This window comes from Silurus aristotelis, assembly GCF_946808225.1.
Source record: "Silurus aristotelis genome assembly, chromosome: 29".
NCBI lineage: Eukaryota > Metazoa > Chordata > Actinopteri > Siluriformes > Siluridae > Silurus > Silurus aristotelis.
Window position 1 is genome coordinate 11356905 of NC_139602.1, and position 27447 is coordinate 11384351.

General features: G+C 39.2%; 2 protein-coding genes, 1 long non-coding RNA gene and 1 pseudogene across 4 annotated transcripts; 2 read left to right on the forward strand and 2 right to left on the reverse strand.

Annotated features, from left to right (window-relative positions):
• Nucleotides 1-1715: 1715 nt before the first annotated feature.
• Nucleotides 1716-4717, reverse strand: LOC310722845. Its single transcript, XR_014532516.1, has 2 exons — nt 4634-4717; nt 1716-2091 (listed from the first exon to the last, which is right to left on the reverse strand). It is a non-coding gene; the product is annotated as an uncharacterized lncRNA (long non-coding RNA).
• A 377-nt stretch (nt 4718-5094) lies between these two features.
• LOC310722969 (fibronectin type III domain-containing protein 11-like) lies at nt 5095-7909 on the forward strand. The gene is made up of 2 exons (XM_083535820.1): nt 5095-5228; nt 7027-7909. The coding sequence occupies exons 1-2, from the start codon at nt 5192-5194 to the stop codon at nt 7884-7886; spliced, it is 897 nt and encodes a 298-aa protein (XP_083391946.1). The 5' UTR covers nt 5095-5191; the 3' UTR covers nt 7887-7909.
• A 1304-nt stretch (nt 7910-9213) lies between these two features.
• Nucleotides 9214-14413, reverse strand: LOC310722778 (CCN family member 3-like; annotated as a pseudogene). Its single transcript, XR_014538335.1, has 5 exons — nt 14200-14413; nt 13102-13318; nt 11148-11390; nt 10307-10530; nt 9214-9728 (listed from the first exon to the last, which is right to left on the reverse strand). The product of XR_014538335.1 is annotated as a CCN family member 3-like (transcript).
• Nucleotides 14414-16138: 1725 nt separating this feature from the next.
• serinc3 (serine incorporator 3) lies at nt 16139-27335 on the forward strand. Its single transcript, XM_083535567.1, has 10 exons — nt 16139-16379; nt 19751-19912; nt 20319-20503; nt 20654-20733; nt 22467-22604; nt 22739-22908; nt 23203-23293; nt 24448-24622; nt 24886-25107; nt 26332-27335. Exons 1-10 carry the CDS (start codon nt 16341-16343, stop codon nt 26468-26470), a joined length of 1401 nt encoding a protein of 466 aa, XP_083391693.1. The 5' UTR covers nt 16139-16340; the 3' UTR covers nt 26471-27335.
• Nucleotides 27336-27447: the final 112 nt, after the last annotated feature.

A 27447-nucleotide genomic window follows, 5' to 3' on the forward strand; every position in this document is an offset into this window, starting at 1 on the left:
AAGGATGATTTTTAGCTTTTAGTCGTACATTATTTGGAAAATAAACGTAAAGCCGTGTATAGAATCTATATTTGGACAGCGTTGAAATGGCTAATCCAATCTTCCTTTCAAACTCAAGGTTATTTGACTATTCCATTCAACCTGCAGGACAAATAAACCCAGGTGTTCCTACTACATTTTCCAAATATACACCTGCACAACAAGGTGACATGGAAGCAGCAACATTTACCATGAAATGTTCTCATTTTTTATGCAAATTTGCTCAACTATTGGCTTGAATTGTTTCTTAGACCAGTCCAATAGCATTACCTGCTCATATCTTGATTTTAGGACAGAGGTGATGGTATTGTAATGAGGCTCTGGGTTACTGATCATATGGTGGGGTTCAAGCCCCAACCGATCTTCTTATAGCCTATAGAACGTCTTCATCATGAGGTCTATGTTGACCATCCAGTTTTATTCTTGTAAATGTTTTAAAGTAATTCTGGTGTTTTAAATTATTTAAATCATCAGGACACCAAACGGAACTTTTGATGTTTCCACACGGACGGTTTTAATTGCCGGATCTGCGCATTTGACACTTGGCACATCAGTAAAACAAATGTTTGGTGATTAAAAATTAATTTAATATATATATAAAATTGTAGCTTTTGCCACACACAATCACACTAACACAACAAAAACTACAAAATACAAGCAAATTAAAAGACTTGTTAGTTGCTAGTGTAGTCACATGACCTGATTAAAAAAAGTAGTACACAAGGACAAACATGGAAGATAAAGATCTTCTCAAGGCAAATTATGCATCATATACTAACATATCAAATAATTCAATCACCGACACTCCTGACCAATAACCAAGCCAAGTTTTAAACAGGATTGGTAGCAGATACATAGATGAGGATGTTCACCTGACTGGGTCATGAGAGAGCAAAGTGTAGATGCAGAAAACAATCCCTAGATCCTGGTGTTGAGGAGATAAAATAAACTCCTAGGATGAGAAACCTCTCACTTTCCAGTGTGAACATTTAAAAAAAAGTCAGAGCTGAAAAGCCTTGATGAAGTATACTTTCATGGATGAATAAACGTCTTTCTTTGTAAACATCCATCTTTTTTTTTATGTTGCCAGAAGCAGAATTCGCTAGTTAGCATTCTTCTGCTACAACAAGAGCAGCAACAGTGGCTAAGCTAAATGTCAAATGAAATGTTCACACTGCAATCGCAGCAAATCTGACACACTTTTGTGTTCCACCTCACATTTTTACAGCTTTTTGTTCCTCCTGGTCAACCTACAGATTTTACCTCTGACTAAAGAAACCACACACTTTATTCTCAAAAGTGTCAATTTCATGTTGACTGGAAATATGCTGGCTAGCTAACATTAATAAGATGCTAAAAATATGCTCTCAGTAATAAGTTTTTCCAGTGGCACATCAGTTTTATTTTTTTGGTTTGTGAAATGCTTCATCTGAGAAAACGAGCTCCTGAGCTCCTGTCGGCCTGAGCTCCTGGCACTCGTTACCTGGTTGTGGACACCAGTGTCACGTGTCAGTGCCACGCCCCTCGTCCATCCTCCGCTGCTCGACACCAGGACACAATTACTGCCCCTGGAACCCCATAATTGTTTAATCTGATGCAGGACCGTATGTAACACCTGCGTTTTGCTCCTAAAAGCACGTCACGTACAGCAGAACCAGTCGTGTTTGATGTGTGTGCGTGACACAAGTATGTACATCGCCGTGTGTTTATTATATGCAGCGTGACTTCACGGGTCGCGTATCATCCTTGACATTACGTTCATACGTGCATGCTGGCATGCAGACTCCTGCGCTCGATCGCTCGGGCCGCCGCGAACGAGCCAGAAGAGGAGGAGAGTGGAAAAGCCTTTGTCCGGAGGGATATTTTTAGCCCTGGCTATTGTCATGGCCTGGAAACCTCTGTAACCTGAGCGTCGCCCTGACAGATTGCTTGATAAATGAGTTGGCACACACCTTTACCAGCTGCCTGACCCACCGCTGCACTGTACATTAAATTGCCTATCCGCTTCCTCACACTTGCAGGAGACCAGGCCGAGGAAGTGAAGTGTGAATGCTGGGCATCTACAAAAAAAAACCTCGTAAAATCAGTATAAAATAAACATTCCTGGTGCCGTTATGCCTTCATGCGCTAAGCCGTGCTGCTAGAAAAGACGCTAGGTTCATTTAGATCCACACACCCACACACTCACACAAGCATGGTCTGTATCGGAAACTTCCCTCCTGTCCAGACAGAGAATATGAGAGCGGGACATTTTTAAGACTGGTGAAGGGACAGATCATGTTTCAGCAATCAGCCAGGCTAGCTTTGGCGTACGTCCCGGAGGCTTTTCTCACCAGCTCCAAACCCCCATCAAAAAAACGTCTAAGATTCAGCTTAAGAAGAAGCAAGAAAGAATCGAACGCAGGGCGAAACCTGGCACAAATAAACCTTTCAAAGATCCTAGATTTTCTTTTTATAGGCCTGAAGTTTAAGAAAGTATTTTATAGTTTGTTACTCTACCCGAGTGTCGGACAGAGAGCATGTAACTTGCTAGCTCATGTTTCTCTCCCTGACTGCCAGTATGAATTTGATCAAAAATACAAGGGAGGGAAAAATAAATAAACATGTAACCCAAAATTTATATGGCTGAAAAGCCAGTTACAATTTTATAATACAGAATCTCTATTCTCCAAATGTGCCCTATATATTGATAGAAATGAACGTAGAGCGACGTTAGCAAACAGCGCTAGCAGGGGAATAAATGCCGGTGTTGCTATATTATGAAATAATTCACCCGGGAGTTAGCATTGAATCGGATCAGCAAACTGACCCACATTTTGACCGCACCCAAGGTTTCCATTAGAACCATCCAAAAAAGATGGTGTACCATGTTCCTCCAAGCCTCATGTTTTATCTCTGTGGTCTGGAGGACAGGCCTGAGGACAGAAGTGTGTTTCCAGTATTCCACATCCATTAGCCAGCAGACAGAAATAGTCTCCATCACATGAGATCAATAAAGCCACTTACCAGTGAGGGAGTGAGTGTAAGTGTGTGTGTGTGTGTGTGTGTGTGTGTGTGTGTGTGTGTGTGTGTGTGTGTGTGTGTGTGTGTGTGCATTAAGATCCTTGGATTAGCACGTAGTGCTGCTGATGTTTCACTTCTCCATGACTTGGAAAAGCAGAGCGGGATTTTGCAGAAGTGTACGGTATTGCCAGGAGCATGGCTTTATATATATATTTATATACACAAACAGGTGCTAAAACCTTGTTTTCCAAATGAAACGCAAAATTTTCTTTCCTTTCATCTGAAAAGACGACTTTGTCCCACTGAGCTGCTCGACACGAGGAATGAGTCAGTTGTAGCCCATGGAGACGTCTGTGTGTGGAGGCTCTTGAAGCACTGACTCCAGCTGCAGTCTACTGTTTGTGAATCTCCACAAATTCTTGAATGAGTTTTATTTCTGCTTTGTCTACCACATGTTTTTCTTCTATTCAACTTTTCATTAATGTGCTTGGATCCAGCAGTCTGTGAACAGCAGCTTCTTCAGCGATGACCTTTTGTGTCTCACCCTCCATGTGCAGGGTGTCAATGATCATCTTCTGGACAACTGTCGAGTCAGCAGTCTGCCCCCATGATTGTGGAGCCTGAACCAGACTGAGACACCTTTTAAAGCAGGGGTCACCAACATGGTGTCCACGGGCACCAGGTCGCCCGCAAGGACCACATGAATCGCTCACGGGCCTAAAAATAGCTCACCATAGCACCACTTACCAGTGAGCTGCAGCTCTGTTTCCTACCTCGTTAAATCATTGTTGATAATTATTATGAGAAATCATTAAAATGATCAGTGTCTTCACTTCACTTCAGATGAATATCATTAATAATTAATAATAACATATAATTAAAGGTAAATTGAGCAAATTTGTTATTTCAGTGTATCAAACTGGAAGCCCTTCACATTAATCGGTACCCAAGAAGTAGATCTCAGTTTCAAAAAGTGTGTGTGTGTGTTTGTGTGTTTGCTCTGTCTCATTGCTTGCTCACGGCTATTAACATGCTATGGGGGTCTCCTCTTCGTTTTAACACACTGCTGGTGGTTTACTGAAGTTACTGGTGTTCATGGTTTTACATGTATAACAGGTGACTAATAAAGCTGAAGTTAATGGTGTTACTGGAGTTACAGGTGCTAATGCTGTTTCAGATATTACATGTGTTACTGGTCTCACTACTTACTGGTGTTGGTTATTGTAGGTGTTCTAGATATTACAGATGTTACTGGTATTACTGGAGTTACAGGTGTTGGGTATTGCAGGTGTTATAGATTTACCAGGCGTTACTGTTATAACACGTGTTACAGATATTACAGGTGTTACTGCTGTTAATGGTGTTACATATATAACTGGTGTTACACATATTACAGGAGTTACAGGTGTTATTACAGGTGTTAGAGATATAATAGATCTTAGAGATATTACAGGTGTTACAGGTGTTGGTTATTAAAGGTGTTACTAGTATTCAAAATCAGAAAAACTTTACTAACAGTGAATTTTATCAAAAGGGGAAATAACAGGAGGAAAACACTTGCGTTTTCTTGACTTTTCCTCTTTTTTCTTACACTTACCTCAACACACACACATGTGCCCGGAGAAGTTGTTGTGATTTAGACCTCGTCACCTTCCAGCTGTTTAAACCGTCAACTGGTCACGTGTTTAATTAAAGAGACGCGGGAGAAATCACGTGACCGCCTCTAAACCAGCCAATAGTGGCCCAGTGGTTAATCACAACCGCATATTTTAATAAATAAATTGATCGATCTATTATAAAAAAAAAAACATCCTTTTTATTTAAATGGATTTTTCTATTGAAAGACACTAAAATATGATTTGATTTCATTTCCATCGCACTTCCTCTTTTCGCGTGAATATTTCAGTATAATTGTTGTTTTCTGCTGCCCTCTAGTGTTTAAATCATATCATTGACCGCTAATATGATTAAAAAGCACTAACAAGAGAAAATAAAATATTTACACATTCAGGCTGAATTTACAGAACAATTTATATTCACACATGAATTACTATATACCGGAAGAACGGTGTCACGTGACCTCGCCGAATTTACGTTGCAGATTTAAATAGGCGATGATGCGTCTCCATGGTGACAGACAGGGCGGAACATGAAAAGAAACCAAGAGACGCACAGGGAAGCACCAGGTACGATCATCATTGAGTTCTTATTCACAACTTTTTTCTTTTCTTTACAATTTCTGTATCGTAGAAGTAAAAATGTAGTTTATGGGCGTGGCTTAAGTATTTTATTATTACGCTTTTAGTATTCAGTCATCCAGAAAAACAAACAAACAAACAAACAAACAAACAAACAAACACGAGATGTATGGAAAAGGCTCTAAATCACAAACACACTTTTTGGAGGTGAAACCATGTGTAGTGTTTATGAACAACAATTTTTCATTCCATTAAAGCACATTTCTTTTTGTTTTAAACTTAAAAAACATTGTTGACTTTTAAAATCCACCAAATTACAATCTAAACTAAAGGAACACACACACACACACACACACACACACACACACACACACACACACACACACACACACACACACCAGATCAAACTGTTTCATTATTAGTTTCTGTACGTAAGGAGTTTTTTCACGTATCTGAACTTTACAGAAGTTTTTCCATTCGTGGAGATTTTTTACTGAAACTTCACTCCATTTAAAAGTCAGATTTCATTTTACTCAACTGCATTTAGTGAAATCAGTCGTGTCTTTTTATTTATGAGGATAAAAACATGACCGGTGAAACACGCAGCGAGTCACCAATCAGGATCGAGCGCACGCTCTGTTTTACACGTGTTCTGATCGACGCTCGGTGCATCTACTGATCACCGACATACAGTTCAGCATCAGTTCAACATCAAGCAGAACATTTAGAGAGGAATCAATGATGAAGAAACTCCAGACTCGAACTCACCACAACACACGTGACCTCATTTACATAATTTTATTAAAGTAGTAGAAAAGGTTTCGCGTTCATGATAATTATTATAATAGAAATCAGTGTTTGAGTCATTAATATCATGCTATTAATAGATCAGTGTGCTGAGAGTCACATTCAAGTCTTTACACAGAAACTGAGGTGATAAAGTGAAGAGTGAAGAGTCTTGTGATAAAAATGATGACAGGAACATTAGAGTTATAATAAATCATAGCAGTTTGGATACTAAAGTACATTTGAAGGTAAAAAAGTTTGTTCTTTTACTCAAGTGAAAGTTTAAAGGGACACTTTTACTGCGGTAATATTTTACTGAGTGAATCTCCAACTACATGGTTTGTGTCCTTCATCCACTGCTGAGTTTCAGACACCAACGATGTTCACCAGAAACATTTAAAGCGTGAGATTTTCTCGCGAAACAACTGCGTCATGAGAAAACGGGTTTTTACAAAAACACCATCTGTTATTTTGAGATCACAAAAGAATTGATTTATGAAAACGAGAAAACAAGAACGAGAATATTTTAATGCATGGCCTCTTTGGACTTTTGTATATCGGAGCGTCGAGGTTGCATTTACTTACTCGTCATTATAGAAAACCAACAGGGTAAAGAGTAAAGATCGCTTGGCATCTTGTTCACGTGGTCATAAATCTGCAAAGCACAGCATGTTTTTTTGGGGGTCTTTTTCCCGATCCCTCGCTCAGGGCAGAAGAACTGATTTGCACTTCCTTCCAAAAATACACAGTTTCCATTTCCCGGTTCCTTCATGCAGTCCACTCGGTGACACATCGGCAAAGTTATTCGAAACTTTCTCCAATATGACGTTTCATTTCAGTCTGTTGCTCGTTACTTGTAACATCGCAGAACATTTACGGAAGTTCAGTTTTTTCCTGCCGTTTGAGCGTGAACACCTTCTGACCAATCAGATAACAGAACTCAGCAGAACCGTGTGCATCGTAGAAATTAACCCCATTTTCCCCCTTTTAAACTTTACAGAAAAAAAAAGAAAGATGAGTAGCGATTCAGAGATGTCCACGAGCCAGGATCTTAAAATTAAGAACAATATCATGAACATTCTCACCATGACGTTAACACTCAATGAACTCCAAGCCAAATCCCACAAACTGGAAATGCTCAAGAGGTCTTCCTACTATATCAAGGTGATGCAGCTGGACGATGAACAGAACCAAATGTCCACCTCCACCTTTATTCACTTCTTCGACGTTGTGAGGTTCCAGGATTTTATGAGAGACTGCAAGGTCCACGTGAAGCTACAGCTGAAGCTGCTGGAGAGGCTGTACAAAGAGCTAGTCAACGGTAAGGAGGAACTGAACAGTATCTTGGATCAACGTGGAGATTGCCTTCCTTTTGGGGAGGATGCGATTCAGAAGAAGATCCGTGAGCTCTACAAGACCACCGAGGACTTCGATACAGAGACAGTTTTCAGGGAACTCGAACCCAAAAACAGCCTGATGCCCGATCTGGAAAGCAAAAACTTGCCGAAATTTAGCATTGTGATGGAGGTGGAGAACCCGGTGGTGTTTATTAGAGAGCAGACCCAAGCCTTTTGCGACTCGGTGGTTCTTCACTGGCAAGTCGAGGAACAGGAGCAGCAAAAGCCAGATGAGGTATTCGAGATCTTTCACAAGCTCACCAATCCCACGAACGAAGTAGAATCTCGAGAGTTCGGCTCCCTGATCTGCTCAGGGTACTTCGTTACATTCAGCAACCTGAGGCAAGAGCATAGCTATCAGTTCAGCGTGAAGAGACGGGAGATCAACACACTGGTACATGAAGACTGGAGCGACACCATCGTCCTCACAACCACCTCACCGAACATCAGTGTGAAGGAATAAGTATTAAAGATCTATATGCTGCAGGTTTCAGTCTCATCTTCTCAGACCTACACCCCGGAGATCTACAGAAACTGCCATTATAACACTTTATTACACTTTTATCACACACACACACACACACACACACACACACACACACACACACACACACACACACACACACACAATAACACACACTAACACAAAATGACACACACTAACACACTCAAACACATACAAACACACATACAATAACACACATTAACACACACCAACTCACACTAACACACACAATACACACTAACACACACCAACACACAATAACTTACACCCACACACACAAACTCACACTAACACACACAAACACACAATAACTTACACTCACACTAACACACACAATAACACAACAATTCACAATAACACACACCAATGCACACTAACACACTTACAGACAATAACACACTGTAACACACTAACACACACAAAACCTCTTCATTACATTCAGTTATTAAAAAATGACTTAGTTCTAAAACCATAAACACAATTCACAGGTTTTCACACAATTCCTCCAAAACTCATCCTGTGTTTTTGTCCAGACGTGACCATGTTCTCATTCAATAAACACAATCACACTCCATCATTAACATCACAGCATCACTGCGGAACTCAGTCATATAAAGGAGTGAAATATAAAAGATCACTTCAATCAGAGTGAAATATAAATTAAAAATCACAACAGACAAAATTGTGAAACACTGAAAGGTGATGACGGAGCGAAAACAAAAAGTCAAACCCAGAAGTGAAAAGTTCAATGAATCTACAATACAATGGCATATTTATTTTTTTATTCAACATATATATTTTCTTGTGTGTGTGTGTGTGTGTGTGTGTGTGTGTGTGTGTGTGTGTGTGTGTGTGTGTGTGTATGAGTGTGTATGTATGTATGTGTGTGGGTGTATATGTATGGGTGTGTATATGTGTGTGTGTATGAGTGGGTGTGTGTGTGTGTGTGTGTGTGTGTGTGTGTGTGTGTGTGTGTGTAAATGTATGTGTGTGTATGTGTTTGTGTATGTGTGTATGAGTGTGTGTGTGTGTGTATAAATGTGTATGTGTGTGTACATGTTTGTGTGTGTGTGTGTGTGTGTATGTGTGTGTGTGTGTGTGTATATATGTATATGTATATGTTTGTGTGTGTGTGTGTATGTACATGTTTGTGTGTGTGTGTGTGTGTGTGTGTGTGTGTATGTACATGTTTGTGTGTGTGTGTGTGTGTGTGTATGTACATGTTTTTGTGTGTGTGTGTGTGTGTGTGTGTGTGTGTGTGTGTGTGTGTGTGTGTGTGTACAGGGAGTGCACAGTGGTCGTGTGCAGAGAGAAAACAGAGGGAACGTTGGTTTAGAGCTGCCATAATGTAGGCAAAAGCAACAACATATAATGTGACTGTAAACTAATGGACATGTTGCTGTAGTATAATTGTAGTATATTAAATAATACAACCTCTGATACACATCACTTAAACAGCGCATTGTGGAGGGAATCATCAATAAAGCTTTAAAAGAAAAAGATTTTCAGCACAGACAGTCTACAGCCATGATCGTGTTCTTCTGGAGATGTTGTTATGAGGGCAGGTGTAATGGCAGACGCACGACTCGATCATCATAACGGCGTGCTGGGTGATTCGTCCCCAAGGGCACACGAAGGTCACGAGCGCGTCCTGGTGTACTCGGGGCTGCAACAGCGTCCGTCAGAACAAGTTCCACAGAACAGCGGCTTGTAGGAGCGAGAGCTGTAGCAGCCCTGGTGCTCAAAGTGGACTGGAGTAGTGGAGCGGTAACTGCTCACACACACACCCAGCTTCTGGAACTGACATTTAAAACACACAACACTGGAGTTTTTATATTTCATGAGCCGACTAGCGCAAAATGCTAATCCTACCAAACATAATAAAAGATATCAAGAGAGGCAATCACTTGTCACGTATACACCAGTATCAGTAAGCCATGATGTGGCACCCCTGGGAGCAGAGGGGGTTCAGAGCCTCATTCAGGAGCTCAACACTGGCAGCTTGGTGGTGCCAGGACTTGAACTCCTGACCTTCTGATCAGTAATCCAGAGACTTAATTTTTTTATTTTTTCCAACGTCCCACATTCCCAGATTTCTACATTAGGAAAAAAAATCTACATTAAAATTCCTACAGTCCCAGAGTTCTACATTAAAAAGTATTACAGGCCAGAAACATGACTATATTCTTAAGAGTTCTAATAAAAAAAACAACAACAAATTATAGTTAAATATTATTATTATTATTATTATTATTATTATTATTATTATTTATTTATTTATTTATTTATTTTATTTACATGTTTCTGTTTTAGAGGTTATAAGTTCCTTTGATGCTAATTGTGGTATTAATGATGTATTATTAACAGCTCTGACTCACCGGTTGTGCTCTGGCTGTTGGTCCCCGGTCACATGGCCTGACCACACACAGGCGTGTATGTGTTTGTGGTTGGCAGGCCAAGTTTCTATTTGAGACACGTGTGGACACACCTGGACCACAGCTGTGTGAACACACACTCCACTCGGTGCTCTGCTCGACGCAGTTGCAGCAGGAGACCCCGCGATGCACCGGTGTGTTCTGCCAGGACCTCACGCCTCGATCAACTGCCATGACAGAAAAGACGTAAACATCCGTAAAGCGTTTTGTGCTGTTTAACATTCTTAGGACTAAAAATGGAACAATTTTATTTATATTAAAAAAACCACATGTTTGAAAATGCAGAGAATGATAATTTCCTATTTATTACAAAGTGCTACATTATGCTTTCTATCCATTTATAGTTCCAGTTAGTTCCTGTTCTCACTTACGTTATAGCAGCTGCAAACGCTCTTTCCCTCAATCTGTTTTCTTTCTCTTGAATTCAATAACACAAGAAAAAAAACCCCTGCAGCTTGTAATGTAACAGAGAACACTGGAGACTCCTCCCATCCATATCAACAACACACAGTTCTCCTCACAGAAAACTTTACACTCATTAGTCTATAAAACACACTTTTCTTTTTAATTTTTTTTTGACTGCACACTATTATGTTGAAAAGCTGCTCTTCCCCTTACAAACCCCAACTAATGTGGTGGACATGGACTTTACATATCCAATGAGTCTTCAATCTAAACATAACAATCCTTCTTTTTTTAATATTCCAGCTCTGTTCTGTTCGACCACAGAGAGGGACGCTGCAGAAATGATTAAATGCACGATGAACCTGGTGTTTGTAAATACCTGCAGCGTTTTCCAGCTCAATGCTGTTCTCTGTGCCATCACACACCCACTCACGGCAGCAGCGCCCTGGGACGTGGACCAGCCTCGGGTGCAGGCAGCTCGCTGTGTTCAGGTCCTCGGTGCACAGGGGGACACACGTAACGCCGCCACCCACACAGCGGCACAGCTGCCTGCAGGAGGGAATAAATGATTGACCTTCCTCGTAGCTCACGCCCAGGTACTCGCAGCCGAGTGTGTTTCTCCCTAAAATATTAAAGAAATGCTATATAAACAAACCCATTTACACATTTTACTCTGTTACACACTTTACTTTGCTACAACTTTGTTACATACGCCACTCGATTATGCTCTGTTACACTTTGTTGCACACTCCACTCTTTTATATACTGTTACACTTTATTATAAAAAAAGTGCACTTTACTCTGTTACACTTTTACACACACCACTCTGTTACACACTCCCCTCTGTTACACACTCCCCTCTGTTACACACTCCCCTCTGTTACACACACCACTCTGTTACACACTTTACTCTGTTACACTGTTACACACACCACTCTGTTACACACTCCCCTCTGTTACACACTCCCCTCTGTTACACACTCCCCTCTGTTACACACACCACTCTGTTACACACTTTACTCTGTTACACTGTTACACACACCACTCTGTTACACACTCCCCTCTGTTACACACTCCCCTCTGTTACACACTCCCCTCTGTTACACACACCACTCTGTTACACACTTTACTCTGTTACACTGTTACACACACCACTCTGTTACACACTCCCCTCTGTTACACACTCCCCTCTGTTACACACTCCCCTCTGTTACACACACCACTCTGTTACACACTTTACTCTGTTACACTGTTACACACACCACTCTGTTACACACTCCCCTCTGTTACACACTCCCCTCTGTTACACACACCACTCTGTTACACACTTTACTCTGTTACACTGTTACACACACCACTCTGTTACACACTCCCCTCTGTTACACACTCCCCTCTGTTACACACTCCCCTCTGTTACACACACCACTCTGTTACACACTTTACTCTGTTACACTGTTACACACACCACTCTGTTACACACTCCCCTCTGTTACACACTCCCCTCTGTTACACACTCCCCTCTGTTACACACACCACTCTGTTACACACTTTACTCTGTTACACTGTTACACACACCACTCTGTTACACACTCCCCTCTGTTACACACTCCCCTCTGTTACACACTCCCCTCTGTTACACACACCACTCTGTTACACACTTTACTCTGTTACACTGTTACACACACCACTCTGTTACACACTCCCCTCTGTTACACACACCACTCTGTTACACACTTTACTCTGTTACACTGTTACACACACCACTCTGTTACACACTCCCCTCTGTTACAAACACCACTCTGTTACACACTCCCCTCTGTTACACACACCACTCTGTTACACACTTCACTTTGTTACCCTCTGTTACAGTTTATTACACACTCCACTCTTTTACACTCTGTTTTACATTCAACTCTGTTACACACTGTTACACACTGCACTCGATTACACTCTGTTTCTCTGTTACACACACTACTTTGTTACACACTTCACTCTGTTACCCTCTGTTACAGTTTGTTACACACTCCACTCTTTTACACTCTGTTTTACATTCAACTCTGTTACACACTGTTACACACTCCATTCTGTTACACTCTATTTTACACTCAACTCTGTTACACACTGTTACACACTCCATTGTTATTGTTGTTTAAGGTGAGAAACAGTTCAGAAGTATTGTATGTGTAATATTTGATTGAAATTAAATGGTTGCATCTTTAAATCATTAAGAATTGCTTACAGGAAGTTTTAAATCAGTTTTTTTCAGTCACACACACACACACACACACACACACACACACACACACACACACACACACACACTCAGCACTTACGAACACATTCTCCAGGTCCATCTGGAAAACTGGCGCTGTAGTCACACTCCAAACCACGCTGAGTGTCACACACATCTTTTTCAGAGCAAGCTTCACCTTCTTGTCCTGCACAGATCTGACAGCAGCGACACCCATCTGGGACCAGAGGAACCCCGAGGGGACATGATGGGGGGGGTGAAGGACACTGGCATAGACCTGAACACAGCCGGCATGTGACCTGCAAAATAACCCATTTAAAGTGAGTTTGTTTACTATATGAACAGAGACTGATGGTTTTGTGCAGTTAATAATGACCCAGGAGCATTCTGAAGGAGAAACATCATGCAGAAGTCATTATTCTTGTTATCTTTTTTTCTATCTGACTAACTGAATTTTATTTCCTAATTTGTTATTAAATTGTTTTTTTCCCCTCTGTGGCCTTGAAATGGTTGAAAAGAATTTAATCACAGGCAAAATAATTCACATATTTCAATAACATACAATGTTGGGAATAAGTATTCACTCCTGGAAATGTCCCACATGTACTGCTGTTAAACATACATAACTCATGTATTTCACTCAGAGGTCGGGTTGCCAGATATGTCTAAAAAAACACTCTGAAATTATTAATAATTACAGAAATATTCACTTTGCTTTAGTGCAATATTTAAACACATCTAACATAGATTTTACAGAAAGTGCATTAATAAAGCCAATGCAGTGTAAAATATTTAGATGTAAAAATCTGGATTTTTACCATTTTGTAGAAATTGTAAAAAAAAAAAAAAAAAACAACAAAAAAACAACATAGAGGAGAATGAAAGTGCATATTATGCAAACTTGGCAACCCTGCAAGAGTTTTTAGACATCTAAAACCAATTAAATTTTTTTCTTGGATATTGAATATTTTAAGCTGAAATAAAATGCATTAAGAATAATTTGTAAATAAAAACTTAACACTGTCTCTTTATACCACACTTTAGTTTTTATATCCATTTTTATCTAAAAGGAGAAAAATTACACCTTTATACATGTCTTATTGAAAACAGCTCAGAATGATACAAACCTGATCCTAAACCTTCACAGAGAGATTGTGTATAGACTGTAGAGATTCCTGACCTGTACAAAGACGAAGAAAAGGACAAAGAAGGCCAACACAGCTCCTTTGGTTTCCCTCTCCATCCTGCAGACTGAACGTTTCTCCTCAGAGATGTCCCGAATTCCATTAAAGGGCCCGTGTTAGCAAACGGCTCTCCCAGGGGCCTTTCATTTATACCCTCGTGGCTCTGATGTCACGGCCAGAAAGTGCAAATAGAAGTTGGACGTGGGTCAAGAAGAGTTTCAGCTGCAGCCAGGACAATTTTTTTTATGCTTCTTTTTCTTCTGGCTCTGTAGAGCACGTGTTTCCCGGAGCCTGGGAGGAGCCCAACCAAAGAACATTCATTTTGCAAAGAGAAATAACTGTGTGAAAAGTGTGAAAAGAGTGTGATGTAGGTTTTAACGTTTATCTGTTACAGGTACAAAACACACTGTGATCAAATTCTCATCAGACTTTTGGATAGTGTGCATAAAAACTCTTAGTAAGAAATCTACAGGAATTCTGTAAATAAATGTGTTTAGAAAGAGAAATAAAGCTAGAGGTGGAGATCTGCTGGTCTACGTTAAAGAATCACTCAAGTGTTGTCCTTTCGAATTGTGGCATGAAATGAAACTGGAATGTATTGTGTTGAGAGAATCTCCAGAAATGCCATTTAATATCAATTGTTGGTATAAACCACCATCAGCTGATAATAGTTTTTGTGAACATTTTTATAATAGTGATTGGTGATTTTAATATAAATTGGGATAATAAAAAATTAAAGAAATTGTAAATAAATTCCATCTAATCCAACTATTGAAAGGTCCAACAAGAGTGACTACTGTATTTACAGACACAAATAAATTAGATGTTTACAAACAATGAAAACATCTAATATTTCGACGGGAATATCTGATAATAATTTCACACTATTGGCACCGAAACTCACTTCTTTAATTAAGGAGTAGTGCAAATTATTCGGCATTTAAGAAATGGTTTAAAGTAAATCATATTTGTAATCGTGTGCATTTTTATTTTGGATACTGCCATTATTATCCTTAGTAGTGTTATTGTATGTAATTGTATATGTTATTGTATGTTTATGTTGGATAACTTATTGTGTTTTTGATTTTTCGGTTGTCTTTTTTAAATCTGGCAAGAGGCAACAGATGAAACTGAGCCATTTGGGCAAACTGTGGATTATTTACAGTATCTTACTGTTGATCAATGAGTACTTTCCCTATTATATAAATAAATAAACTAAATAAATACAAACGTTTAAGCCACACAATTGTGTAGGATTGAACTAGGAGACCCAAACCTGTTCCAGCATCACATTGCTTCTGTGCACAAAACCAGCTCCATGAAGATCTGAGAGGATGGAGTGGAAGATCTTGAGTGGAAGATCTTGAGTGACCTGCTATAAGCAAAAAAAGTCCCAATCTTTATCACGTAACATAAATGCTGATTTTTCTGAAGTCTTAAGGAGAAAAATATACATTGGAGTAGAAATCCAAATCTCCTGGAACCACCACTGTGTGCTTTTTAAATGTGCTTCAAACATCACGTTTTATTAGACAAAAGAAGCGAGAAGTCGAGGGTTAACATTTGTTAAACATGCTGATCGTTTTGTGGAGAGGAACCAGTGTTCATGTAGACATCTTCTACACACGTTCTCACGTCTCCTTCAGCGCTAACATTTAAGATTCTTCACGTCATCTTTAGAAAACTCGATACAGACAAATCCAAGGAGTGCACAATGTACAATTGGTTTTTAGTTTTTATATGTGATTTGTGATTTTGTTCACTGACCTGCAGCCAAGTTTAATCTATCTATCTATCTATCTATCTATCTATCTATCTATCTATCTATCTATCTATCTATCTATCTATCTATCTATCTATCTATCTATCTATCTATCTAGAAAACATTTTTTAAAACTTTTTTTCACAATTAGGGCGGGGCTTGTTGGACAGGTCACGTGATCCACGTTGTACTGTACAGTACAGAGGTACCGAAAGTAAACCGTAAACGCGCTCTGACCAATCAGGATCCAGGTTTAGAAAATTTGATCGACTATAACGGATGTTTTCTGAGCTCGTGCAGCCGCTGGGAGATCTGATTTGATCACGCCTTTCCACGCGTGTTTTTGCGACCTCGCGTGCGCTCTGGAGGAGGATAATGGGAGCGACTTTGGGGAGCTTCAGTCTCCTGCCCTGGGTACGGAACTTCTTATCCTGATTTATCTCTTAATTTTAAAACTAGAGAGAGAGAGAGAGAGAGAGAGAGAGAGAGAGAGAGAGAGAGAGAGAGAGAGATTTGTTAGGATCTAATACACTATAAAATCACAAGCACGCGAGCGCGCGCTTTAATCCCTGTTTTTAGCGGTTTTGCGCGCGCCCCCGGTTCCTCTCTCTGATCAGACGGGATTGAACGTGTTGCCTTCATTTAATCCTCCTAACCGGATTAGACATCACAGTCCAGTGCGGTTACACACCCAGCACACACAGGACATAACACCCCCCCCCCCCCCCCCCCCCCTTAGAGGCAGATGTGTCCCAGATGTTTAAACTGCAGGTTTCAGGTGTGTCAGGAAGTGAAATGAGACGTGGAGGCGTGGTGTTTCAGGGAGAATGAATCTTTAGGTACTTTCCTGAGCAGAAGATTAGATCTTATCCAAAATGTATTGTAAGTTTCATGAGACACAGGAGAGAAGTAAAAGAAGTAGTAGAAGAAGAAGAAGAAGAAGCATAATGACATTTGTCAGACAACAGACTTGTTTATACCTTTAGTATGTACCTTCCACCCTGGTATGATGATTCAGCCACAAAATCAACAGTGGTGGCCATTAGGGCCAGCAAGATCTTCTCTGCTCTCCTAAACTCAACCAGAATCACTCATTCTTTTACTTTTCAGTTCACGTTTATGGCCGCTGCGGTGCCACAGAGTGTCATTTTACATTAGACTTTCTATCCAATCAGATTTCAGTCGTCACATCTCGTATTGCCGTACGGCCACTATTGTAAGCACAGCAGGCTTTTTTTGTTTTTACGATAAACTGCATGTCGCCTTAAAGTTGTCAATTGAACCAATCAGATTGCGATCTTCGAGGCGCTCTAGCTGGCGTCCAAACACGTCGCCATTATCACGTCCTTTGATTGGATGGTCAGAGAGCGTCACTAGTCAGAGCTCACAAACCGCATCTGCATTTAACAGCTGTTTCTTTTTCATCTCACGACTGACTGAGGAGAAGAAATTGATTTGGTTGCAGATACACTTACAAGGTCTTTTACAAGAAAAGCTGGACATCTTGAGGAAACAGTTGTTCAACTTTTTCATGAACCGGTTATACGTTTGCGTTTTCTTTTATCAAAAAATTTGCACAAAAACACACAATTTGCCTTCATTTTAAATCCTCAGGAAAAACGCAATTCACTGAAAAAACGCAGGAAACCCCGGGGTGATGTGAGGAGGTGAATATCGAGGCTTCTGCTGGAGATGATGTATGTGGAGGCGCAGTTGTGGCTCCAGTGAAACGAGACGTGTTGAATTGTGATCATTGGGTTTCTTGCTTTAGTGATGATGTTCATTCTCCTGTGTGTGATGCAGCGCTCTGCTCTACTGCGTTTTTCTATAATAACAAGACAAATAACAAGAGGAACATAACAACAACAATAATAATAATAATAATAATAATAATAATAATAATAATAATAATAATAGTAGATGTGTTCTTTATAGTGAGATCCACACTGCAGATGGTTTCACTTTCACTTCCCAGAAATAAAGAGTGTATGATTTGTTTTTCTTCAGCAGATTTGGGTGTGAACCTAACAAACCTGATGTTTAGCTTTAGCTCACAGTGTCCATTATTTAGCAAAATCTCAGATCTGCAAATGTGTTTTCGACCTTTAACAAGAATCAGAAATCTGCCGTGTGTTCAATGTGCTTTATTTTTTAAATCTGGGTTGTTGAATTAATGTTTTGTTTCTAAATAACTATAAAGTTAATACTAAAAACTGGAATTTACATTTCCTAAAAAGAAAAAAATGAGTGGTGCTTGAAGGTGTGAAATTAGTCAGTAAATGTGAGTTTTGCAATTTCTCATATTTCAGTGGTTAACGAGCCCATGACATCATGGGACCTCATATAGAAGCAGAAGAACTTAAGTGTCCTGCACTTCCTCACTGAACATCTTTGGGATGAACTGGAGACTGAAGACTGGAGATTTACCTTCTCCAGCATCAGTGTCTGATCTCACTAATGCTCATGTAGAGTGTAGAATGATCTCTACTCCCTGCTGGAAAAGATCTGGACATTCTTCTGGCCAATACTGCACACGAATTAGACCTTCTGATTGGTGGAAAGATCAGACGGCATTGAGGTCGTTACAATCTGAACATGTTCATTTAATAAATCAAAAAAAAACTTTGATTATAGAAATAATGATAATTATGATAAATAATGATAATAAAAGTTTAAAATGATAATTATGGGGTATTTAAGGCGGCATTAATTTGCATATTTAAAGAGGGGTTTACATCTCATTTACATATTGGAAACAATAATTAGTGCAGTGGAAAGAATACTGGAGAAACGTACCTTCACTGTATCTGAAGAAGGATTTCTGTTTTGTCTGGTTTGCTTTGTTCACGTCAGACACACACACACACACACACACACACACACACACACACACACACACACACACACACACACACACACACACACAAAACACTGTTTGTTTTTTTTTTTTAAGATTTTCACTTCAGGGTTAAAGCTGTATAAAAGTACTGATAGGACGGAATCTGCACAGTATTTAAATGGTATTCAAGGTGCGTTTAAAGGTGTATTTGAGGGGTGTTTAATTTTTTTGAGAGATTCAAAAGGTTTAAAGTTCTTCTACCTTATAAGATAAATTACGCCGTGGTTTTGGGAAACTAAGAAGAGTTTTTGCAGTAAAAAGCGTAATGATGAAATGCTGCACTGTATCGGAAGAACGGTTCCTGTTTTATCTGGAAAGCAAAGCAAAAATATGTCAAGGTCAGAAGATACACACACACACACACACACACACACACACACACACACACACACACACAGACACACACAGACACACACACACACACACTCAGCACTTACGAACACACTCTCCAGGTCCATTCACACACACAGACGGCACTGTTCCAGCTTGAGGTGTTTCCTGAGGTCACATCATGCAGTATTCATTTTTTTGCGGTTAATAAACGTTACGTCGTCGAGTTAAAGACCTGTGATGATTTAAACATCTGAATCAGGCACTGAGCATCGGTTTCCAGAAAGTAATATGATATGATATGAGCGTGATGAGAGCGTATGATCATTATGACAGTCAAGAAAATCACTGCAGTGTAAATAAATATGAATTATTACTTCATATTTCTACTTATAATAAAGTCATTTCCTGCTTTAAGATTTTTCATCTCAGTTCAACTTATTAAATTCAGTAAAACTATGAATTGGACTGGTTGAATTGGTGTCTACTGGGTGTTTCAGTGGTATTTGAGGGTGTATATTGAATGTAATGTGTTTGGTGTGTGTGTGTGTTTAAGGCTCAGTGTCTGTGCGGACCAGCGACGTGTCTGGCGTGTCGGTTTTGCTCGAAATGTAAAAACTCAATAGTGACTCGAATCATTTACACCTTGATCCTGTTCCTGGACACCATCATCGCCTTCATCATGCTGTCACCCAGCGTCGAGCACAGAATGAGACAGGTAACACACACACACACACACACACACACACACCATTCTCCCAGTTATTCAAGAAAAATTTTTTGATTGGAAGTGGTACTGTAGCTCAAATCACCACCAAGCTGCCACTGCAGGGCCCCTGGGCAAGGCCCTTAACTACTCATTTACATGGATCTGATTCCTACAGCTGAGCAGCTCTGGGGTTAAGGGTCTTGCGGTTTCATCTTTAGTCTGATGAGTTTAATTTGCAATTGAATGAGTATATGATTGAGATGATAAATGATGCATTTGAGGTTATAATGTGAATGAAGGAACAAATGCTTTGAGATCATGGCGTGTACGAATGCGTGCAGTAGAATGTGAGGTGGAGGAATAAATCACCTGTAATGAAAATGAGGAAAGTATATTTTCTGACTCACTTATCCAGATCCCCGGATTGTGTGAGAACAATGTGACGTCCACCGCCGCAGGAATGTTTCAGTGCGAGACGTTCGTGGGCTACAGAGCCGTGTATCGTCTTTGCTTCGGCATAAGCACAAGCTTTCTTCTGTTTTTTCTTCTTACCATCAACATAAAGAACACCAGAGACTTTCGAGCTGCAATTCACAACGGGTAAAAGAAAAAAGCTAATGCACTGACGAGGGCTAATTAACCCTCACACCGGCCCGCAATACAATTTTCCTTTTTCTAACGTTTGCTAGATGTTGTGAATGTTATGTTCTGCGTTTCTCTCAGAGATTTCTTTCTTTCTTTCTTTTTTAGATTCTGGTTTTTCAAGATCGCACTCATTATTTTGCTCACTGTCGCCGCCTTTTACATCCCACAGGGACGATTCTCCCAAAGTAAGAGACACACACTTTATATAAAACACACCACATGCAGGTCGTCCCCGAGTTCTGATGAGCATGAAAATATCGCAAGTTGAGACATGACCTCGCTGACCCAGGAGTTTTAAAGAATGGTAATCATTATGGGGTGGTACACTGTGATTTGTTAATAATTTAACACATTACAGTACATTAAAAATTTTCTTTCAGCTTCTCCCATTAGGGGGCGCCACAGTGGATCATCCGCATGTTTGATTTGGCACATGTTTTTACGCTGGATGCCCTTCCTAACGAAACCCGCACCATTTATCCGGGCTTGGGACCGACACTAAGGCTTGTGCAACCCTAATGGCTGGGGTTGGTTCCCTGACCGGGGATCGAATTGAGTAAAGCAGAGCAATTTACAGTACTGTACTGTATAAACTCTACAGTATATATGATGTAGCTGGTGTGGGGCGGCGAGCGGCGGTTCACGTGTGGAGGGCGGAGTCGGATAGAAGCAGCAGTAAGAATCACTTCTGTATATGATGAGACTCATCAGTGCCCCTTTACAGTGTCTGGTGATGCGATAATAAGCAGAGAGACAAGAGCTACAAACAGGCATCCAAACACCAAAAACAGAAAAAATAGACGCTTTAACACCGAGAGAACCGATTCCACCGCTGGCGAGATTGAAGCGTTTACCTTTTTACCTTTCCTGAAATAAGAAAAGCAGAAACATACACCAGCTGCCTCGGCAGAAAATATAAATACTGTGCATTTATCATAACATAAATATTCACAACCTGGACCTGGAACAGTCTGGGATCGAGACAAAATCATGATGATCACCAATAATCAGCTGATAAAGAATTACGCTATCCATCAGCTCTATATAGTATAGAGTTATATCATATAATGTGAATGTATCACATGATCACAACATTAATTCATTAAGTAGCTCTTGATTTTTTGGTCTTATATATATTATAATTTTAGTTTCATCATCCGACTCCAAATCTGAACAATATAAAATATTACACAAACTGATCATACTATCACGTTTGTTTATTGTTGTAAAGAGCAAATATCTTTGATTTGTTTTGTGAGGACTCTGACTCCTGCACTCAACCGTAAAATCGACATAGGAAGTGGTATCAAAAAGCTTTGGTATCTAAAGAAAGTACTTTATTTATCTACGTCTTCTGACGATCACCTATACAATAGTCCCCTTGCACAGCAATATAGCGCTCACAGAGTTCTTTTGGAACGTGTCCTGGAAGTCTTTTTTTCAAATCGTAGTCAATTATCATCTGTGATTCTGTGCAACGGTCTGAAAACAGAGATCTTTAAACTGCATCTTCGGGAAGAGGGCGAAGTTTGCAGGAGTGAAATCTGGCGAGTAGCATGGGTGTGGAAGAGAGATCATGTCGTTTCTGTTGAGAAACTCAAGTGTGAGGAGAGCAGGGTAACAGGGTGCATTGTCATCGTGGAGCATCCAGTTTTTCTTGCTGTCCATGATGAAATTGTGACTAGAATAAAACAGCACCAGTCGCACTGCTCCTGATGGACACAGGACGATGTCTTTTGGCACACTGACTTATGTAGGTCGGTGCTCCCTGTGACTGTGTGTGCAGCCTTGTGCTGCCATCTGCTGGCATGTTACAAAACTAGTCTTGAAAATTTTGGATACAACTTATAATGACTTGGTGTGATGGATGTAATAAACATATACAGTATGTAGATGTTTATTAATCTTTTTTGCTCAGTTTGGTTTATTGTAGGTGCCGTTGGAGCGTTCGCCTTCATCGTCATCCAGCTCATCCTCCTCATGGACTTTGTGCACTCATGGAGCGAGTCGTGGATTGACAAGATGGAGAACGAGAACGCGAAGCTCTGGGGTTGTGGTGCGTGAGTGTAAATTCATAACAGCTCATTAAAGATCATGTTTTCACCCCGAGATATAACGCATGGGGCAGTTGGGTTGTTCTTTGTTTGGATTTCAGGGTTTGGTTTATTTTCTCTCGTTCTCTTTCTCCAGCCCTGTCTAGTGTTACGTCACTGAACTACTCTCTGTCCATCACTGCCGTCACGCTCATGTACATATTTTACGCTCAGCCCGAAAAGTGTGCTCTCAACAGGTTCTTCATCTTCTTCAACCTCATCCTGTGCTTAATCGCTTCAATCATCTCTGTTCTGAAGAAAGTTCAAGTAAGTGATATATTCCTTATAAACCGATTCCACGAATAGAACCAGGGGGTCCGAGGTTTCAGGAACCAGCGAGAATAAAATATTCACTCAAAAATTCCACCACTGTGTTTTTAGAGGAGACACGCAGGGGGGCGTGGCTTATAGGTGATTCCAAAAATAAACCAGAAATAAATCACACAGTGATGGAATTTCAGTGTTGCTGTTGCTTTTAAATCTCAACCTCTTATTATTTTATTTATTCTTTTTTTCTCAGGTTTGATCATTTTACATCACTTTTTTTTTTTATTTATACAGAAACATCTTCCTGCTTCTGGACTAATGCAGTCGTCCTTCATCACTCTGTACACCATGTACCTCACCTGGTCGGCCATCACAAACGAACCAGGTACCATGATCTTTTCCCCGTCCAAGAAAATTCAATAGAAATAGGAAATGCCACTTAACTCCATGTCCCCAGTGTGGAAATTATGGCAAGAATTGTTTCACTGTCTACAACAACCCTGGAGCATGTTTCTCTAAACCAGGGGTCCCTAAACTTTTTTCTGCGAGGGCCACGTAATATCTGTCTGGACAGAGTGACTACCAGTGTTATTGTGGAGATTTTATTAGGATATTAAATACACACAAATGAGCGTTACTTTTTAAGAGATGTATCGCCTACTCAAACGCATTATGTCATAGTTCCATTTTTTCATATTCATTGCTATTAAAATCAAAACATTTATTTACTTATGCTTGTGGTTGGTGGGTGAAGCTAACAAATAATTAGGCTACGTCAATAACTAGAGGTCGACGGATAGTGGATTTTACCGATACCGAAAGCTCGGTCTGATCGTACTCACCAATAACCGATTAATTAACTGATAGTTTTAAAAATGGATAAAAAAACATACTTTATGTAAAAAAAGTGCTGACTCATGAAAATTTGCTAAATGAAAAATATGAATATATTCATTAATAAATATAATTATATAATTCATAAATTATAACTATAGCGCTCTCCGTGCAGCACGCAGTCTCACGTGTAAAAACAAACAGCACGTGGTGTCAGTGATCGACCTCTACTAATAACTAAGGGACATTTTAGTTTGAAAGCGAGATTTTATTAAATACACAAATGATCAGGAAACAAATTCAACCCAGTTTACCTTCATTTATTATACATTTTTGTCAAACAATCTTTTTGCTCTTTTTTGAATTTTGCTGTAATGTTCTGTAAAACTTTACCGTGACGTAGGAACACAGAGTCTGCTTTAGATGAAATGTGCATTAGCTGTCCAGCTAGCTACTAGCAAGTGTTTCAATTAAGATAATAAATTGCAATTTTATATATAAATTTTCTAGGATAAATGCGAAAGCGAAACCTTTCATGCTAAAAGTAACGCGGGTGATTTTTACTTAGACAGAAGTACGGTGAGGGATCCAGCAGAGAACATGCTGTTTTGGAGTCCAGACGTCTTGGAGATATCTTTACCAAGAGCTTTGCCAGATTCCATGAAAACAAATGAGAGGAATCTCTTTTTTTTATGTTTTCTGCAGAGAAAGTGTGTAATCCCAGCCTGCTGAGCTTCTTCCAACCGTTCCCCATCTCCAACATCTCTTCCACAAACCAAACCCTGGTGGACGCGCCCATCGCACATCCTCATTTCCTGTGGGAGGACACGCAAAGCATCGTGGGACTGACTATTTTCGTCTTGTGTATTTTATTCTCGAGGTATGAGTAATACGTCATCCGATATTCATCCCGCAGATATAAAACGTTCGTGTTCATTCAGCCACAAGGATGTGTGATCAGCAAATACACCATCCCAGTAGGGTCGAGGTCAAATCTCTATAGTAGAAGATCTTCCACTGTAACCCACGTAAACACGGAGACGTTTACACAGTTCAGAAAATCTACAAACTACATCCATTAAACTTCTCGTACTGGTTTATCATGTAATGGTTTGTCATTATTTGCTTACCTGATCTCCACAGCATTCGCTCCTCCAGCACCAGCCAGGTGAACAAACTCCTCCTGACTCCTTCAGACGCCGTCCAGATGGAGGACTGTTCCACAGGTAGTTTCGACGTCTCGGACGGTCCGAGACGGATCATAGATAACGAGGGGGAAAGCGTCCAGTACAGCTACTGCTGCTTTCACTTCCAGCTGTGTCTTGCTTCTTTCTACATCATGATGACGCTCACAAACTGGTACATGTGAGTTACAGCTTCATCCAACTCCATTCTACTCATAATCATCTCATAATCTGCTGAAGACAGCTCTAATACTCTTCTACTCTAATGTCACATTATGGTGTGGTTTTATTTGATTCCGCACACAAACACAAATTACAGAGAGGCGTGTAAAAGGGGGCGGAGCTTCACAACATTCTTAAGAAATGAAATGAAATGGTGTAACTGATGGACAGAACAGGAACTTTATAGGAAGGCAGATAAATAGTGGTGGATGAAGTACACAAAGTGTGAAGTCCAGTAAAAGTAGAGACACAAAATATTACTGCAGTAAAAAGTGTCCCTTTAAACTTTCACTTGAGTAAAAGTACAAACGTTTTTACCTTCAAATGAACTGAAGAATCCAAAGCGATTTATTCTGGATATAATTTTCCTATTATCATTTTGATCACAATCACCTCAGTTTATGTAAAAAGACTTGAATGTGACTCTCATACCCTCTTTTATTAGAATAATATTAATGACTCAAACACTGATTGATATTTAAAATATCTTAAAATAATCACACGTGTGTGGTGTCGAGTTCCAGTCTGGAGTTTCTTCATCATTGATTCCTCTCTAAATGTTCTGCTTGATGTTGAACTGATGCTGAACTGTATGTCGGTGATCAGTAGCTGCACCGAGCGTCGATCAGAACACGTGTAAAACAGAGCGTGCGCTCGATCCTGATTGGTGACTCGCTGCGTGTTTCACCAGTCACGTTTTTATCCTCGTAAATAAAAAGACACGACTGATTTCACTAAATGCAGTTGAGTAAAAATAAATCTGACTTTTAAATGGAGTGAAGTTTCAGTAAAAATCTCCACGAATGGAAAAAACTTCTGTAAAGATCAGATATGAATTAGATTTTCTTCATTACTGTTCATATCTTTTTTATTAAGATGTCCAACTTAAAATAAAAAAAAAAAAAAGCAGGAGTCCCCACAAAAGAGGCGTTGCTATGGAAATGATATTGCATTTGGGAAGGATGATGATGCATCTGATTCCAGATGTTGTGGAGATTCATTCAGGCCAACGAGACACAAGTAAAAGCTTATCAGCAGGAAGCTGAAGCAGGAACAGGAGCAGAGGGAAACAGGAAACAGGAAGTGATCAAGAATCCTTTGTTATTTTTGTTTCTGGACATGATGTATTTTTTATTTAATATTTACAGTAAAAGTGAATATTTGTTTGTTTTTTCTGGAACAGACCCGACGTTGACTACAGTAACATTGCACACAAGCGAGGAGCGGTCTGGGTGAAAATCGCGTCCAGCTGGACGTGTCTCGTCCTCTACGTCATGACCCTCATCAACCCCATCATCTGCAAAGGCAGAGACTTTTCATAACCACTTCATCTGACGCACTTTACAGATATTTTACAAATTATTTTTGAGATTTTATTGCATTTCTGTTACAATTTTATACAGCACTGGATTTCTTTTATAAGATTTTATGTTTAAAAAAAATGTGATTTTTGTAAACTTTCTTATTTGCATGTTTTTAGAAAAAAAATTGAAATAACTTTATGCATAGTTCATAAACTATTTGACAGTTTTTTAAGCAAGTTTTTTTTTATAGTCGCAGTGTTTTTTTTTTTTCCATGTTGTTCATTAATTTAAAAAAAAAATCTAATTTTTCCCAGAGTTTGTCAAATTTTCTTTTTTTTGTTTTGTTGTAATTTTCTACTTATAAGATTTATTTATTTATTTTTTTACATTTTAGTGATATTGTCATATTGCTATGCAACATTTTTTTTTGACATTTTCAGTTGTTTTTTTTTTATAGGGATTTTATATGAAGGTCAATTTTTGTCCTTTTTTTGTATGTATAACTCACATTTTTGGGAAAAACATTTTCAGAGATTCTGAGAAATATTACCTTTTTTTTTTTTTTTCTTTTGAGCACTTACATTGAAAAAGTTTGGTTGGAAAAAATATTGTGAATTTATTATTTTTTTATTTTTAATAAACAGGCTTTATGTAACTTTTGAGAAATATGACATTAAATTTTTTTTTATAACATTTAACATTTTTTTGAAATATTGTCGCATTTCCCTCAAAAAAGTAGCAAATTGTAAAAAATATTTTTTTATGTAAATTTTTTTTTTAAAGTTTTTTTTTTTTTTTTTTTTAAACCCTGACATTTTTCATTTCTTTTTCTAGGGTTAATGTTTGAGAAATAATTTTTAAATAAAAAATTTACAAAATAAAAGTTATATTTTTGCTATGCTTTTTTTCAGGATTAAAAAATAAATAAATAATAAGAATTAAAAAAAAATCAGGCTTTACATAAAGTGATATTGACTTTTTTTTATTTTAATTTT

Coding starts and splice junctions, on each gene's coding strand:
- LOC310722969 (XM_083535820.1), top strand. CDS start 5,192: ATGAAAAGAAACCAAGAGACGCACAGGGAAGCACCAG. Junction 5,229..7,026: donor GACGCACAGGGAAGCACCAG/GTACGATCATCA, acceptor TAAACTTTACAG/AAAAAAAAAGAAAGATGAGT.
- serinc3 (XM_083535567.1), top strand. CDS start 16,341: ATGGGAGCGACTTTGGGGAGCTTCAGTCTCCTGCCCTGG. Junction 19,913..20,318: donor TCGAGCACAGAATGAGACAG/GTAACACACACA, acceptor TCACTTATCCAG/ATCCCCGGATTGTGTGAGAA. Junction 25,108..26,331: donor ACGCTCACAAACTGGTACAT/GTGAGTTACAGC, acceptor TTTCTGGAACAG/ACCCGACGTTGACTACAGTA.